General features: G+C 46.8%; 6 protein-coding genes across 6 annotated transcripts; 5 read left to right on the top strand and 1 right to left on the bottom strand.

Annotated features, from left to right (window-relative positions):
* Positions 1–789: 789 nt before the first annotated feature.
* On the top strand, positions 790–1,957 carry HD556DRAFT_1244975 (uncharacterized protein; the record flags this gene model as incomplete). The annotated part of the gene is made up of 3 exons (XM_041298493.1): positions 790–1,606; positions 1,659–1,705; positions 1,769–1,957. The coding sequence occupies 3 exons, from the start codon at positions 790–792 to the stop codon at positions 1,955–1,957; spliced, it is 1,053 nt and encodes a 350-aa protein (XP_041155833.1).
* Positions 1,958–2,100: 143 nt separating this feature from the next.
* On the bottom strand, positions 2,101–4,222 carry HD556DRAFT_1402212 (DUF1479-domain-containing protein). Its single transcript, XM_041303847.1, has 8 exons — positions 3,830–4,222; positions 3,670–3,780; positions 3,552–3,609; positions 3,136–3,502; positions 2,782–3,083; positions 2,632–2,728; positions 2,524–2,577; positions 2,101–2,470 (listed from the first exon to the last, which is right to left on the bottom strand). Exons 1-8 carry the CDS (start codon positions 4,142–4,144, stop codon positions 2,305–2,307), a joined length of 1,470 nt encoding a protein of 489 aa, XP_041155832.1. The 5' UTR covers positions 4,145–4,222; the 3' UTR covers positions 2,101–2,304.
* A 2,910-nt stretch (positions 4,223–7,132) lies between these two features.
* Positions 7,133–11,044, top strand: HD556DRAFT_1496561 (uncharacterized protein; the record flags this gene model as incomplete). The annotated part of the gene is made up of 8 exons (XM_041308894.1): positions 7,133–7,628; positions 8,563–8,627; positions 8,684–9,052; positions 9,103–9,167; positions 9,237–9,613; positions 9,667–9,889; positions 9,940–10,253; positions 10,302–11,044. Exons 1-8 carry the CDS (start codon positions 7,466–7,468, stop codon positions 11,042–11,044), a joined length of 2,319 nt encoding a protein of 772 aa, XP_041155831.1. The 5' UTR covers positions 7,133–7,465.
* Positions 11,045–11,662: 618 nt separating this feature from the next.
* Positions 11,663–12,450, top strand: HD556DRAFT_1402185 (uncharacterized protein; the record flags this gene model as incomplete). The annotated part of the gene is made up of 2 exons (XM_041303846.1): positions 11,663–12,332; positions 12,408–12,450. A coding segment is annotated over one exon (320 nt), but the record flags the coding sequence as incomplete, so codon positions are not given.
* A 3,338-nt stretch (positions 12,451–15,788) lies between these two features.
* Positions 15,789–16,682, top strand: HD556DRAFT_1217365 (uncharacterized protein; the record flags this gene model as incomplete). Its single annotated transcript, XM_041296715.1, has 2 exons — positions 15,789–16,432; positions 16,493–16,682. Coding segments are annotated over 2 exons (834 nt in total), but the record flags the coding sequence as incomplete, so codon positions are not given.
* A 614-nt stretch (positions 16,683–17,296) lies between these two features.
* Positions 17,297–17,473, top strand: HD556DRAFT_1216723 (uncharacterized protein; the record flags this gene model as incomplete). Its single annotated transcript, XM_041296700.1, has 1 exon — positions 17,297–17,473. A coding segment is annotated over one exon (177 nt), but the record flags the coding sequence as incomplete, so codon positions are not given.
* Between the last annotated feature and the right edge of the window lie 350 nt (positions 17,474–17,823).

The following is a 17,823-nucleotide window of genomic DNA, read 5'->3' as shown; positions in this document are numbered from 1 at the left end:
TATCCGGAAGATTAAGGCCTTCATGCCTGACTTTGACACGATGAAATTCACTTCTGAGGTGCCGATAGTGTCTCATGCAGTTCGACCCTTTGATTTTACTTCATATCACTTTCGAGTTAGAATTCCAACGATATGTAGGTGTTCTCCCGATCAAACGCTGGTGTAGGAAATTTATGCATTGTCCTTTCCTGTATAAAGTCAAACATCACTATGTGATGATGGATAGCAGAATTATACAGATGTTTGTGATTGTGTACTATGTATCGTCATATATACTCTTATCATCTTTCCTCCAGTTCACTGATGTACGGGAAGGAAACAAGAAGCATGCGTTTGGGAGTCGGGGATCCCTTGTGCGCAACATTCCAATATCACGCACGCTACATAATAAGTCTTATTGTAGATCCAACTACCATTCGTCAACCACATGTCCATCTTCGTCATCGGAAAACTCCCAGACCACTAGACCAGCATGACCAGACTCGTCAAGGTTGGTGTCTTCAATGAGAGATACATCAGGTTCATCCTGCCCTGCAAGTATGTCCAATTGTCGTGAATGAGATTCATCTACAACGAAGAGCGCCTCCGCGTCCACTCAAAATCTTACATCGTCAAGTGCCTTCGAGTCTACCAAATGGTCCCACAGGAACAATCTGAGCACCACCACCACATCTTCATCACCGCCTCACAAAAAGCTTGCAGTTGCGCCACCCAAAGTGCTGTTTAGCTCGCCTGATCGCAGCGACCTAAAGGAAGCACTGCGGAGTGGAGGCAGTGCAACAAACTTTGATGTTGCACAAGGTGAGTTTGGTGTCCTGTTCACAGTGGTGCACTGTTAACCGTTTCTCTACTGTTTTTCTTGCAGTGCTTGGCACATACACTGAGAACGTTCATTTCTATGGGATCCCCACTCGTCCGCTTGCAGATATCCTTAAGAATCTCAATTATCGTTCTTTTAAGGTAGAACCAGCGCAGGCGATAATCGGACAGCTGACAGTCAATTCATCTACGCGCAGCATGCTGGGGGCTGGTGGATTTAAGACTGCTCATCCTGGTTGGCTTTCTCTCACTCCTCTTGTTAAAAGTGGGCTAGGATCGGTTCCTGGTCAAAATGTTGCAGTGAAGCGACCGTTTCATAAGGTGTTTCCATCCGCCTCAAGCCTTATGTACAAAATAGGTCGTTTTTCGTCAATCGACGAAATAGCCAAGCTTGGCAAGGAAGCAAACATTTTATATTGGGCTCATTCTCTCCTACAGCTCACATATGCCTTCATCGATCACTGTATTGCCTCCTCTGAGGAACCTCCGCCATTTGACATCCCTCGTGTGCGCTTCGTTGACGCTGGCTTGGCGATCTCTTACTCTCAACGTGATTCCAAACCTACGAAGGCAGGCTCAAAAACAGGCTCGTCGTGTGTGGGATATCTTGTAGAGGAGCTTATTGAAGGCGGGCCAGACGTTTTTATGAAGTTCATTCACAACATGGACTCTAATCCTCTGCTCGATCATGATGATTATGGCTATGAAGTAGCTTCGTTCTTTTCTTTCACGCAACACGTGCAGTATGTAAAGACGGGTGGCTTGGCCTTCATCTCAGACTATCAAGGTAATTCATTGCTTTGCAGCTCGATACACTACTGACTCGGATATCCTGATAGGAAGCACAGAGCTGCTGACGGACCCGCAGATCCTAACAGACCCGTGCGTCAATATGTCATTCCATGCTCGCTTATATAATTTTTTGATTAGGTCGGTTGGTCAAGGGAAGGATCTTTTTGGCGAGGGGAATATGGAATGCACGGTTAGCATGTTCGAGAAACAGCACAAATGCAATGAGTTTTGTGAGTGGCCAGGGTTTGGATTGGTGCCCTTCGCCACGACAACAGAAGACGAAAGCACAGAGGAGACGGAAGCTGGAGAAGCCGGATGTAGGGAAGATGGTCCAATTGCCTCTTAGAATATTATCTGAACGTTCTTGCACGGTATTTCTTGGACTGTACAACAAAACAAACTTCTTACGGTGTACGGGGTACTCGAGAAGCTCCTGCCTTATATAGTACGATTTTGGCTGACAAATAGAGCGCGGTGGTCCTGCTTTCCATAAAGCTGTGCGAGCCTCGTTCATTGACGTATTGACCCCTACTATCTGGTGTAGGCTACTAGTTGCCTCAGACACGTGTTCAGTTGGCTCTACCACATTTTCACCTAAGTCTCTCATGTATTTGGACTGCTCAGCCTTTCGAGGACCAACTATTATGTACTCAGTAACCAAGAACGTTCTTATTGCAGCGAGATGCATAACCCTCAACCGAACAACACACGATTCGCTGCATCAACAAGCTCATCGTTCTCTACCCCTCCTGATACGAATGGCTCGAAACCCAACGCCCGACGTCCTTGGCTAGTGGTAATATCCTGCGCCGTAGCTTGTCCCGCGAAAGTAGATTCGCCGGAGCCTCCAGGAAAGTCCCTGCCAGCATTGAGCAGTCAGCATTAGAGAATCACTCGAGATGAAATACATACGGAGCAGGAAGACCGTGCACAAAATTAGCTCGTTGGTCACGAATGTATGTTGCGCTGAGCAAGGCAAATTTCAAGTTGAGCTTAGACTACAAGCCACGAGAGAATCACTTTTTCACAGAAAGTGGGACTGCAGGAATATAGAAAACCGACGAATCCCTTTGACCACCATGCAGTTTCTCAACGGAATGTACGATATCACAGTGCCCTGTCCACGCGAACACAGTCAAGAAAGTCAAGAGAGTATAAGAAATCGCATACAATAAACCTGATCACCAGGTTGAATCTCTGGAATGCTCGTCATGGTCTCGCCGAGTCTCAAATGCGGATGCGTTTCTTCATTAAGCTCCTGCCCCTTGCCTGGTATACTTCCCGGAAATGAACTGCTTTCCAAGTCTAGCACCCACTCGCCACCAGCAGGGTCAGGACGGAAGAAAGGACGAAGCATGATGTACGCCGTCGCTAGGGAGAGCATTGGAAGTACACGAAGTGTACCCTCGCCGACGCCAGTCGTAGAGAGTGAGGTCCAGCCTTGCCAACAACGAAGGACAGAACATTGACCCCTTCGAATGTGGTGAGCGTATACTCATATAACGGAAAAGATGAAACACATACGGTGCATTGTATAGATCCTGCTTTGCATCCACGCGCCAGGACACATCAAATGGGTCGTGTGACCTCCAACCCACTCCCCCAGCTAAGATTCGGCTGAAGACCCTACGAAATGTAGGATCCTCCCATCGCTCGACACTTCCCCCATCGATATGAGGGCCAACTGTGAATGAGCTGTCACCAGGAGTACGAATGCGCAAGCGGTCGAAGTAACTGATAGGAGTACTAAAGCCGACGTGCTTGTTTGATGGGTCGTGCCAAAACTGGAGGAGCTCTTGTTGAGTACGAAGAATGGCTGGATGAGTGCGCGCTGCTATTTGAGCTTTACTGTTATAGAGCTCGTATACCTGAATGTCGTTCGCTGGGAAGCCTGCAACACGATGTCAGGTCACGGGAAAAGAGTGAGGGAATGTACGAACCTTTGACGGGATTTGCAGTGATATATTCCTTTACTGACGCTTTCCATAGTAGCGCTTCCTATACGTATCATGCTAGTCAAAAAACCTGACTGATATCACAGTAATACAATGAACAAACCTCCTTTGGAACTGCACCCGTGACTACAACAACACCAGATTTCCTGATACGATCCTTCTGAGTGTTGGACAAGCCGCATTCAATGTCGGTAAACGACACACGAGGGATCACCTGTTTTCCTGTCGGTCATGTAAAGAAGCACTTGAAGAGGTGCGTATACTTCTCCCCCCAAACTAACAATCTCCTTCCTTCGTCCTTCCAAAGCAGCTAGAACTTGCTTCCAAGCCTGCACGATGCTCGCATGTGTCGCGCCCATATCGATTAGCACATCCTTCTTCAGCTGAGCGAACCGAGCTGGAAGTGCAGCGACTTTGGTACCAGGGTCTAGTGACGTGAACACGTCCGCGATCGTGCCTTCCTGTTTAGCTGCGCGTTTCGTTTGTGCAGCTGTTGTCATCATTGTGTGGGAACACGTCTGAGAAAGTAACCGAGTGCTGAGGGCATACCGTGCGTGGATGATGGTGGAAACTATCATGTTGGCAACAAGGATGCTAGATGCAAAGACTGGCACCGTGCAGCAGCTGATTGTTAAGCTTAAGATGCATACTTGTAGATTCTAGGAGCGTTCAAGCTCCGATTTTCGAGTAATTACGCCGGGACCCGAAAGTTGTGATTACTCAGGGGCTATATATATATATATACGTTCGAACAAATCCTCGTGCAAATACTATAACATCCTGGTAACAACGTTACAATATCAATGGTCTTGAGACGAGTCGAATGCAAAACCAGGTGATCAAATCAACATAGCATCAGGTAAGAATTAGGTATGAAATTGACTCACCTCGATCTACAGTTGTGTGTGACTGCACCGAATTCGATCCATCAGAAGTTTTATTTCAACTTGGCCTCCGTGCAGTGATTTCAGACAACAATTTTCGTGGTACAGCGGAGCATTTGATATCATTGACGAGTACTCGGGCCAAGTTGTTCAAAGGCCGGCATTCTGTCAGGGTTTTCAAACGATGAAACTAAACGCGTCTAGGATCGCTCATTCCTGAGAAATGCGTTGTTGGCAGAACTCGGGAGTTTTCCCAACCGCTCTGGCAAAACTTGTTATGCTTGGTCCACGGCAGAACTCGCAAAGGGAGGGCGGCAGAATCAGGCAGAACGCAAGACTCGCGGACATGCACCAGGAATCACACGGTTTGAATTCAAATTGAACATGAAAACCGACATCCCTGAAGATGGTGCATGCCGCAGGACGGAGGACGCTCCTTTGTCACTGACCAGAGACAAATTTGAGCACCTGGAACAAGTTGAGAACAGTTCGAATGACTGCTATCATGAATATGAATTTTCGCTCGCTCGCTCTTCTTCTCCACTTGATGTGTCGCACACTTGCTGTTATGCAGGTGATGAATCCAGCGGAATTGACCTCAAATAGTAATTCTGCTCCCTACACTATATAAAAGCCATCCTACGCAGCCCAGAAAACGCCGTCAACATTCGACTATGAAATTCATTTCACTCCCCTCTATTGTCATATCCGCCGCAGCAATGGTTGGCCTAGCTATCGCGTCTGATTCGGATATAACACCCATGAACCAACCCTGCACCCCTCCTGGTGAGCGCTTTTGAGGCCTACTACGCCCAGACTGCGCACTGACGGTTATCCACAGAATCAGTGCAGTGCTCAACAGGTCTGAAAGGTTATAATAACGGGAACGATTATGGTTTTTTGTGTGGAATGAATTCTTCAATTATAATATACCAGTCGTGTGACTGCAAAAATTGCTGTAAAGTGGTCTATGATGGGCCGACACGGCGGACCATCCAGTGTGGAAAATGAGTGAGTCGCCTTGTTTTCCCTGCTGCCGTTCGAGCCCGAGTGTTAATATTGTTCACTTAGCGTGTTGTACTGCGCAAGAGGGCATGAAGAAGCGCTGTGACGCAGCAATGTGAATACTATTAGTATGGCATAGAATGAAGTTGCAGTCTCACGTTCCAAGATATGTATTACAAACATGTACAAAAACTTAACGCACCTTCTGCATGCTCACAAACGTACACGTGGAAATGGACACTGCCGCGACCTTGCAATTCAGCGACTTCATGTATGACGCCCGTGCCCACTAACCCCCAAAAAATTAAAGTAAAAAGAAAATACAACACAAAACGCACCACTATATGATTCAGATTCCAGAACTGTCCTTACTGGTCGCCATGAAAATTGAAGCGAAAGTGACCGAGGGCATCTCTGAAATGGCCGGTCTGGGACAAAGTGTGGGACATCGGCAGGCCCATCAGCACCTCCAAGCGGAGTATAAATGTTTCTGTATCCGTCACGCTTGCTCACTGTCTGCAACAGCGCCGAGGACGGACTTCCGTCACTGTTTCTCATGCTTCCTTAATGTCTGTAATAGCACCAAGGACTTACTTCCATGAACATTGTGAGTCTTTTTGCTGCCATACAACAATATAGTGAGCTCATTGCTATGTCATATATTGATTCAGTCCTTGGGTGAGCAAGGAGAGTGGCGGGCAGAGTTGAGGCGGAGCATGAACATGCGGCATTAATATTCCAGTGAGATGTTAGGCGGCGGCGGTGGGCGCGTTGGCGGGATTGATTGACGTGGTCGTTTGGAACATTGAACGGGGTTTAAATTGCGCTCGGAAGTGCCGATGTCCCATACTTTCTCCCGTACTTTGTCCCAGACTGGCCAAATCCCTGACACTCTGAAGTGACCATTGACTGGCAACCCAAAAAAAACGAGATTTGGTCACAATAAACACAAATCGCTGAGCAAGGTCCACGTCGGCAACACCGACCCCTAGTACACAGATCTGGTATCTGGAGCGCTCGAACGATTGGTGGTGGTGCTCAGTGGAGCGTGAGGTAGATGGTTCCGCGGGATCAAACGTTCCGTGCTTATATAAGTTTTAGATGCAACGTGAAATTATTTTCTCTAGAGTCCAAGTCCTCGCAGACAACTGGATCTGGTATGATCTTCATTGATTTTTAATGGTCAAATTTCACTCAAGGGTCAGGCTTATGGCCGCAACGAAATATATCTATTTTTGTTCTCGGACTAGGCAGCCAAGTCGGACTCATGCGAGCCTCGAGGGCACTGGTCGGATGGAGACTCATCACGATGGTCATTATGGAGCTAATTCACACATTAATTGATGTGTATCCAGACTGATCGAGGGGAGCCATTCAAACCCCATCGTCGTAATGAATACCCAATCGTTCTGGGTGGCAAATAGGACCTAGTACCCCGGAATATCTTTCCGTGGGTTCCGCTTAAGACTCTTAGCTGTGGATGGCAAAGGTATAGCCATCGTGGCTGGTGACTTTCGATACGGTCTGTCTTGCGAGCTCAACTTGAATGCCAACTAGGACAACGGTGGCTGCAACAGCCAGCGCATCTTCCAGCGCATATTCGTCTTCGTCTTCTAGCAACCTGCGGGATTCCACAATCGTGGATCGGTTTGTATTCGATTTTCACAGGCGATAAATGATTGAAGTTCACCCAGCCCTACCTACCCCATGGTTGGAAGAAAATTATACCACAGGGCGTGAGTTAAAAAACTGTTTCATTCCCGATCATTTGCTGGTATCATGATTGGCAGAACTCAAGAATTTTACCGGCCGGTCTGGCGAAACTGTTCCACGGCGACACTCACACAAAGGAGTGTGACAGAACCTGGCAGAACTGGTATCCGAGACTCGCGAAGATTTGATTTAGATCTGATAACAACTGGCAGAAATGACTCCAAATAGTCCTGCCCCATATGCTAGCATCCGGCAATGTAAGCACATGAAAGCGTTTGGCCGTACTTGACACTAGTCATGTATAAAAGCCAACCTACGTGGCCCAGAGAACACCATCAACATTCGACCATGAAATTCACCTCACTCGCTACTATTGCCATATCTGCCGCAGCGATGGTCGGCACAGTTATCGCATCTGATTTAGATTCAACACCCATGGGTCATAAATGCTCCCCCAATGGTAAGTACTTTTGCGACCTACTACCCGCAGACCGCGTACTTACGGTGATTTACAGATTCAGTGCAATGCTCAACCACAGGCATGAATGGTTATAACAACGGGAACGATTACGGTTTTTTCTGCGGACCGGATTTCAAAATTATACAAGTCACGCCGTGTTCCTGCTCAAACTGCTGCAAGGTGGTTGCTAATGGGGCCGATTTCCAGTGTGGAAACTGAGTGAGCTCGTCTTTCCTTACTGCCTTTCGAGTCCGAGCGTTAATGTTGCTCGCTTAGCAGGTTGTGCGCAAGAGGGCGTGAAGGAGTGCTGTGACGTAGCTTGAGTGTCAATGTGAATATGGAATGCGTTGAAATTCTGTAGCCAACGATGAATCATTATGTCAGTTCATACGCCTCACTCATGCTTGGCGAGCAACCCCCTCACAACTGGTTGTCGAAATGTCCTGGAAGCGTACCCACTGACCTGCGAAGAAACTAAGCTAGGCTGTCCTACTCGAGTCGCATTCTTGGCGTACATCGTGAATGCAACCTTTGAAAAATTCTCACTGTAGAGCGAGTCTCGTGTGTGGTTCATGGATCCAGCGTAAAATATTTACAACCTTCTTCAATTGTTTGCTTTGTTCGTCGACGGTCTATCGCTGCGATCGTTCATCATGTACCTGCTGTTGTCAGTTTGTTTCCTTTCACTCTAGGACCTGGAACCGGGATCACGCTGCGGCTAATGGCCCATGAATCATACAGTCTCCATCCTATCCATTGAGCTTGAGAAGTCTATAATAGAAGTACAGTCCGACAGAAAACTGATGGCAAGCGGGTACATATCCAAGATAGTCATATCAAAGCCTTTATCATCATCTGCCTAACATCCAGTACCCCGTCAGTTAACCCACAGGCCCAAGCTTTATCCCAAGAGCAAAAATACTGTGAAAAGTAGGTCTTATCACGCGTAACCTCGAAGGAAACACCATCCGAGTGTATCCTATCTTATTGGTGTCATGGGTGCGCCCCTGTAAGCGTCACCCCATCTAACTAGGCTGATCTCTGATCACACATAGGTGGGATTTCACAGATATCTTTCTCGTCAATTTTCCATTGCATTCGACTTATACCTTGACGTTCGACGCGCGGTTGCAGCCATGGTAGCCGAGTCGCTTCAGCGGGACTCACCCGACTGGCGACTCAAACACGCCTGCCCCGCGTGTACATATGTGCTAACGGACGAAGTAAAATTAAAGTTCAGCTTGCTCTATGCCATGGACGGCAATGACTCTTTGAAAAGAGTCCTTCGAAGAACCCTTGATATGGACGACTCTCTCAGTACATCATGTGAACTCCCGACGGGACAGCAACTCAGGACTGACCGCTATCTATCTCGCACCTTTGTTGACCAGTTTGCATCGGACTCTAGTACTGCAGGCGATGGGGTAAGAGGTGTGTTCTATTTGCGTTAGTAACTGCTAATTAAGATTATTAGGACATACATATAGAGAATTCGTGTGAAGGACGCTGGAAGAATATGGATGACGGAAAGCAGACATGGTACAGAGTGGGGAACTGTGAGTTTTATTTAGTTTTTAGCTCGTTTGTCAACTGATTGTTGCTTGGCAGTGCAAAATATCCTTTGGCCATGGTTTCGAAGTTGCTGAACGTATTTGGAACTAATCTAGGAGGCGGGTATGACATCGGCTGTCAGTTCAAGACTACTCTCGACAAAAGCTCCCTCGGACCCCTCACATGTTCGAAGCATCACACCTGCCTTGTTGGGGCCTTTCATGGACATGCCCACAGGCGTTTGTGCCAACTTTTCTCACTCACAACGTATACCAAAGGTCTGGGACTGGAAGATCTGGAGATGTGTGAATGGACTTTCTCGAAATCGAATTCCTTGGCATCCGCACTATGTTACACGAGTATTTTCCATCGCCAACAAGCTATTGATTCTTTTTTCGAACACAACAACGACTTAGAAGTATATGCTAATCTATGTGAGCTACATTTTGACACGTGATATTCATTTGCTAATCACTCATTCAATTAGCCGATTTTTTGTACAACAACTACAAGCAAGCTCTAGACATCCTCAATTATGGTAATGCAGCGCTACCAAAACTCATGCAAGATCTCAGGGTAGTTGATGTGAGTGTTTTCGAGCGCTGGTTGGAAGATGAAAAGGCCTATCTTGTTGGTCTAACACACGAGCCTGAAGAAGAAACACTCCAGATGGAGTACTGGCAGAGGCTCGTTAATCTTGCAGCGAGCAGGTGAGTTGTGATACGTATCTCATGATCACTGATTGACACATTTTGCGCAGTGATGCTCTTGGTGCTGCGATGGCAGCAGTTGAATTACCTTCTGAAGATTCATATGAGACACAGGTCAAACGCACTCGCAATGCTGAGGGTGCACGGCGTCACGCACTGGAAGATTATGAGAGGAATCTCAAGATAGTGCAAGCGCTGGAGGGCAAGCTAGAAATCATGGAGCAGTGGGTTCCCAGAGATGTAGAGTGGCAGAATGCAGGGAGGCTGGTGGCTAACAGGAAGTACCAGCAGGCACTGGATCGTCTTGAAGGTCTCATCGTCGCTCGCATATTCGAACTGTCGAAAATGAACAGAGCAGGGACAGGTAAGTCTCTATACTATACATGGAGTTGCGACTACTGATTGTATTCAGGCTATAAACTACGAAAACACATCGCCAAGGCATTACAGGCTCGCTCCGTTGCTATCAGGTCAGCCCTCAACACGTACAACACTATTGCTAGGACACTGTCCCCTCCCCGCTTAACACTGAAATGGGAAGAAGTTGTCGACTACGCCTTTCTTGCCAACTTCGACCTCCTTCGCGACATGCGTGTAGACATCTCTGAGCGCCCTTGGTCATCTCCTGCCGCTCGTAGTGCAATGGATCTCCACTTCAAAATATGTCGGGCGTGTGAGGAGATTGAACGCCTCAATATTGAGGTCCAACGCCTGGTGACCTATATACGTGATGAAGAGAAGTATCTACAGGAATGTGAGGACCAGTTGAAGGATACCAACCCAGCCCTCGCACATCAAATTGCTATTCACCGAAACACTCGAGGACGCTTCAAGTCACAACATCTCAACCGGCTTCACGACATATCGAAGCTTCCGGGATTCAGTGGGACACTAGCTCCTGGTATAAGCGCTTACACATGTCCTGGGGAGAGCGCGAGCATACCTAATGCACAGATTCCTGCTCGCATGCTTGTTGAACCCTCGCCTGTTGATCACGCTGCATCTGCCTTAGACCTAGATACCCAGGATGATCTGGATGACAAGGAGGAGGAGGAGGAGGTAGTAGAGCAGACATCGAGGAGTTTACAAGATGTCCTGCTCATTGCTGATGACTTTTCACGCCTTGGGATTCATAGCAATGCTGAAGAAGAGTAGTGGAGTCATTTGCACATTATACATGTACTCCCTACGTACTACAATCATCACTGGTGCATGTGTCGTCAAAACGCAGTGTCGATCCCATTACTTGAACGTGAGACATGCGAGCTCGTCGTGTCGCACAGCGAGCTCGACATTTCATATATTATTAGCCGACGCTGGGAACATGTCACGTCATTTGCTGATATGCCGGCAGCACCCAGTCCTATAGTCCTGTTGGTATGTAAAGTCCCTCTTTATCCAAAAGATATTGAAGGAGGCGGTGATCCGCTGAATTTGCCTGACCTTAAAGGTGCAAGACCCATCTACTATCACCTATAATAAGAGCATTTACGTGGGAATCACAGGTGGAATTTTGAATATCCAAATTGCAAAGAGTGGAGCAGATTCGCCGAGAAACGGTTCAATGTATGCGCACAAGTTTGCCAAATCGAGAATCGTCCCCCATGATTACAGAGTGCTTCATAGCACTCTGTAGCACGATCTGACCCGCTGATGCATAAGTGTGTCACAGTGTGCAGGATATAAAAGCTGGTTGTTGTCCTACAGTGTTTCCCTATCCTCAGAAGCATCATTCGAGATCTCTCTCAGAAGACTCCATATCATCTCACACATAAATGTGTCTCTCCCTCCTTGCTGTTGTTGTCTCTTTGACAACATCTATGTTTGTTGGTGCATGTACGACAGAGTTTGGCTATTGCAAACTATCATCAGATTGCTGCGACTTCTTGATTTGTGATGAGGTTGGGGTGAGTATGAGCAGGTCGCCGTGCAACCAGGATCCAATCACTCACCTACTCACCTTAGCATACATGCATGCCAGGACTGACAGAGTGGAAATAGTCGGTAGCCTGAGCGGGATGTCACATCAGTGGGTCATTTTCTGCTTTCGCTTTGGTATCATGATTGATGGTGCAATATCCAGTTGGCGGTGACACAGCCAATCAGTACAATTGTTTTTGAATGAATTTTCGTGTTGCTCAAGCAATATGATCCAGATGAATTTTACCATTGAATCACAGAAGGAAGACAGACAGACAAGACGGTGAAAGGGAAAGATAGACAGATATACTTACATAAATAACCCGACCACAAGGCAGAGCCTGCAATGGAGAAGAAATTTATGTAAGATGCCTGAGTGATGGTGGCATCATGCGTCTTGGCTGAGCTTCTCGAACCCTCGCCTGGAACCCAATAGCGCATTGCTCCAACACTTGGGTTGATGATTTTGATGCAACGATTGTACCAGACGAAATTGCAAAGGTCTTCGTAGCAAGAGCGAGCGCTATATATAGATGTCAACATAAGACACATTATACAAGATAAATATACTGTGAATAAGAAAGACGGCAGAACTTATGAGATGCAACGGTCCGCGACAAAGACTCGATGAGGTTCACAGAAAACTTCCACTGCGCCCGCTACCGCTGTGATTATATAAAAATTTGACATCCCGATTGACGAACAGTCAAACATTCAAAGGACACATACTGTGTGCTCCTGTGATGAAAAGAGCGGACCTTCAATGTATGATAGTTCCTCGTCTAGTTGTGGTTTAGCTCATGCGGCGAAGGCGCAGTGGCCATGATTTTGACATAAGTACAAGAATTGCACAAAAATATCGTGACTCTAATACTCCTCCGGTTATTATTACGTAATATAATAAATTCAACATCTCGTGATGGCCTCTCCTAATCTGCTCTACCACTCAATCTTATAGCATTTGTTTCACTTACTGGGTTCCCTCGTATTCTAGCCTATTGCAGCTTTGCTTCTCACCTTTGCGAACAACATGCAGACACCCCACTCAGAATTCAATATCTCTGGCTCTGTTTCAGATATCATCAGTGCACTACAAACCAACATAAGTATAATGTCAATTCATGGCTTCAGAGATTTTGCTTGCGAAGAAGGTCCTAGCAGGCTCCAGTTTCGTCCGTTGAGTATCTAACCCTGTGAATGTGTGGATGAGTATCGGGTTGCGACGATTGAGGCTTCCGTGCCCGAATAACAACGAACGACTTTCCAGAACCCTTGGGAGATGAAGTGGCTTTGTAGTGTCTTCATTCGCGACCACCTCTCCGTGGCCCGCAACATCCGAAAAGAGAAAGCACACTGATCAATCCGCTATCAACTGGCCGTCTGGAGTGATCAAAGCCGACCCAACCAAGAATGCGCACAACAGCTTTGATGACCTTGATAACAAGAATCAGAAACAACGTAAGATAAACAAGGCAAAGGACGATCAGTATGCCATAGGCTACCCAACCGCCTGCGCCTGCGCCTATTGAAATCTGAACGAGCTGTTAGCATTGGACTTCACGGAGACAGGTAGCCTTACAGTTGGGGTCGAAATAACTAGCAGCACGGCAACCACGAAACGTGCAATGCAAAATAGGAAGCTGATGAGGCCCATGCCTGCTCCTGCACCCCATGGTAACCATACGCTCGTGACCAAAGCGCTAACAACTTCTGCCACCCAAATTACAATCGCTTGTGCTGTTCCACATGTCATCGTATTTCAAGTTGAGGATATATATCAACGTGCTTTGAAGTCTGTAGTGTCTCACAAATAAAGGACCAGGCTGAAGACGACATTGAATGAGCCAAGGACCAACCTATTCAATTGCTTCAAGAAATTCCTTATCCCAGTGAAAACGAAAAAAACAGATGTAGAACTGCCGTCGCGCAGGTTTGGATGTCCGAGAGCGGTGAGATCCATGTAATAAGACTCAGCACTCAGCTACTGACAAAAGTATGATGGTGAGTATTTGCCGAAAATTGTAAAGCACTCAGCAGATGATAATAAAGTTAAGATTCTGTCCAAGTGCACAGCTTTGCACATCGGCTGATGCATGGGAATTCGTTTGTGTTCGACAAAGCCTCCTCCACTAATGTGGGAGTCGGGGACGACAACTGTACCGGCGTGTTGCCACCGGTAATCATCCTGCTACTCATACTTATGGTTGAGGCACAAATCAAGGAAGCTGAAAGATTAATGAACCTCTCAGTGCTCTCAGGTATTTCAGCTTCCTTGAAACTCGCACTCAATTCTTATCCACGACGCTCTGGAAAGTCGACCAACTTCAATGAGCGAGACTACTTCACATTACGATCCAACTGTATGTGCTTCTCTCCGATTTTTTGATTGTTTGTACGGTACACTACTCAGTTGATACCCCCATCAAGCTAATGTGCTTGAGAAAAACGACTTAACGATCGGCCGCGCGGTATATACTGACGTCCTTACCTTCCAGATTCCCTTGCAATTGGTTGTGCTTGGACTTAAGGTGGTCTCAACTTGACAGCACCTTCAACCTCATCTCCATCGATACCGTCTACTACGGTCTCCTCCATCTTCACCTCTGCGAAACCAACTTGTTCATCATTATCCTATCAAGTCGACATCTGCGTAACGTACTTTCTCTTCTACCTCTGCCATGTCAGACCCATATTCGAATATTACACTCTATCTAAACACGCACACACTAGGGTCATTATTGGTGTCATTGTTTTACTTCTGCTTTTTTATATATCTAGTTCATCCGTTTGAACCCGCGCTGACAAGATTCCAGGACTACCACACCTATATGGACCGGATGGAATGTTCTTAATCCGCCAAAGCACCATCACTGATGGTGGACTTTGTGCATGCCCGGATAACTTCACTTCGAACCTATACTACCCCACTCCGAATTGAATATGAACATGAGCCGGAGGAATTACCATCGTCCAGGGGTGCTGCTATATGCAAACCTTCCAGCCAGTACCCACTTTCAGGGGAAAACCGGTGCGCAGTACATATACCCAACGAGTGACCTGCTCTGGATACGTTTTAAATCTGTCGGGTCCAATTCTTCTCGCCCCTCTGAAGTCTCGAATCGCACACCTGTACCATGGCTTCAAGGACCAATAACGGTCGAAACGTGAAATGACTCAGTGGTGCTACCTCCTTGAATTTTGTAATACCTTTTATACGTGATCTTCTATGCTTGCTACGAAGGCCGACATGACTCATGATGATGATCTCTTGGATCATGTCCTTTGATGCTGTAGGTGAATGATACATCGGATATCTTGGTCACTTTATTTGTGTGCTCATAGAATTTGTTGAAGTCGAGCTGGTCGCTGGATCCAGGCCACTATATAGAAACAACTGTGTTCCTTTGGATTTTCCGACTGCATAGTACTTACTAGGGGAAACTCTGACGTCTCTGATGTTCGGAGTATCTTTCATCCAATCTCATGGGTCAAGTATACAGCCGAATTGGCAGACCTTGCCTAACTTATGTTCAATCTGGTCATTCATTTAGATGGAGTGGCAACATCGAAGAATTATCCACAAGTATGGTAACTACATGTCGATCATCCGAGAGTGGCGGTGCCACTGGTTCATCTTCAAGTTAACCCAGTACTACTCAGGTTTGCAAACATTTTCGACAAGACAACATCGTCTCACTCCGCTTGAAAGTAACCATCGTACCTCTGAATTTCTGTCTCTATACTGCCATGCCTAAGGTTTCCAAAAAAAAGGCCAGTGGAGCCGACGTAGCAAAGCCAATCCCCAAACTCCTTGTTCTGAAGCATGGTCAAAAATGTGTAATGGTTAACCGACACAAGTCGTATAATGTGGGTGGAACAACCATTGAAATCTTCAAGATGGCTCATCGATATCATAAGGTCATGCTCGACAGTGCATGTAAACATTTCCCAACCATTCCAAGAAACGCTATGACATTCCAGTCTGCAGACCAACCAACTCGATATCTGCGAAGGCCAACTTGTGGATATCACGGCTGAAACATGGGACAAAGTAATCGAATCGCTTACATCCGTTGAAGTGACTCGCGCAGAATTACCATTGCCCATCGCACTTCCGCCCAGTGGCAGTACTGGTAGTGATGCTGGAGCTATTTCATTGCCCAGCAATAATAACAAAATCAGGGTCTATTTGGTTTTGGTATATGATGATATTATTTCTGCCATGATAGAGTTGTCCGCGCGGGTGCAGGAACTTGTTGATGTTGTTGCTCGCGAGTTGGTAGGTTCTACTCAATACAACTTCAAGACAACGTGGGGTGGGTCAAGATTGGATCACAACAGGAGTATCGGGTCATACAATATCTTGAATGGAGACTCTATCTCTTTTGTGACGGAACAGGTCAGTGGAAATCCAGTGATCTATCTATACTCGTCCTCCGATGTTGATGTCTCAGTCAAACTATCCCTCAGTCCTGAGTGGAGCTTCTCCGCTATCTATCCCATTGTCGCCCTGAAACAAGAACACGGACAGCATGTCGAATGGAATGTCTGCACCCACCAAGATGGGAGTTTGACTGAAAGGAACTCTGGTTTAGATGTATCATACTTATTCTGGGAAGCAAGGTAAATTCCCTCATCACATGGAAATCACTCTCATAATTAACTTTACATGAATCTTCGCAGGACAAATTCGGATGCATTTCCGCATTCACCAACATCTGAACTGCAATTAGTAGATGTACTCAGTCCTACATCCAGTACTCTCGGCGACATGGACTCCATTGTCATCTCAGTGGACAAAGTAACCGTTTACCTCGATAAGTTGCTCAAGGCTCTGGGACTTCACACTGAAGCCAGAACATCCTTTATCACGTGCGTCCGTATATGCGTCTCGGAGTATCACACTACAAAGGTTGGCCTCAGCCTCACAAGTCCAGCAGTGACAATTGCATTGAATGGCACACTTTTACAAGTTACACAGGCCGCCTACACACACACACTAACGTCTCGTAGATATATCCTTCCCACCCGTGCGTGGTGTCCACGCTTCCCTTGAGCTGAAGGCCGCCATTGTGCATGCTTGCGACGATCAGGACGACGATGCACTGTTTGATGTGAGTGATATTGGTATCCGTCCTTTAGCTTTTGCTGACTCAGACATAATGGAAACTGCAGTCCGTCATAGACTGCGAGATTGCTCGAGCCACAGATGCGGGCCACACACAATTGGCCGCATACATGACGAGCGAGGCAGTCTCTCACCTGAACGACGCTGTAGAGCATTTTTAGTTGGTTCTGGACCAGTGTCTGGTCAGCCATCCAGACCATGCAACGGCTCTCACTAACCTCACATGCGCCCGCCTTTTAGGCTACATCCGGACATCGATGCCACCACTTCGCTCTTCCACAACGCTATTGCATTGCGTCTGCAGCCCCATCCCGATCATCCCTTCTCTCTATACAATCTCGCTCGAGCACTGAATTGGCGCCCTCAACATGCTTGCATACACAGTTAAAGGATGTTTTGATCAGCATGGCAGCATCAATGATCTTGACATGAGCATACAACTTTCTTGTGAAGCCATGTCTCTATGCACCGAGGGGCATGCTGACCGTGACGCCTACCTGAACAACTTGGCCATCTCACTCACGTCGCACTTCCATTACCGGAGTGGTTCTACACCAAGTGAGCACATATCTTTCCTTCGCTAGATGTACTGACCAAGGCACTCGCAGCTTCAACAAGGAGGGTTTCTCTGTTTGGCGCGTAGACTTCAAATACAATGAAGAACTCACGCAAGTCTTCATGTCCTCTAACCAGTGCACAGATACCTATTGATTTGCGGAGATGCCTGAGACACTTCGTCGAGTATGATATGCAATGTACATTTAATTCGTCATCTACTATATATGTAATGTTGCTCTGTATCAATGCGGCGTTTGCATGGCAACTTCCCTTATAGTGCTCGTGGTGGACTCTTCATACCTTTTGATGTACATCAATGGCTCATCGA

This window comes from Suillus plorans (genome assembly GCF_016647745.1).
Source record: "Suillus plorans strain S12 chromosome Unknown HD556scaffold_66, whole genome shotgun sequence".
NCBI classification, from domain to species: domain Eukaryota; kingdom Fungi; phylum Basidiomycota; class Agaricomycetes; order Boletales; family Suillaceae; genus Suillus; species Suillus plorans.
Note: the sequence above shows the minus strand (reverse complement) of the source record. Positions and strands in the feature narration are given on the sequence as shown.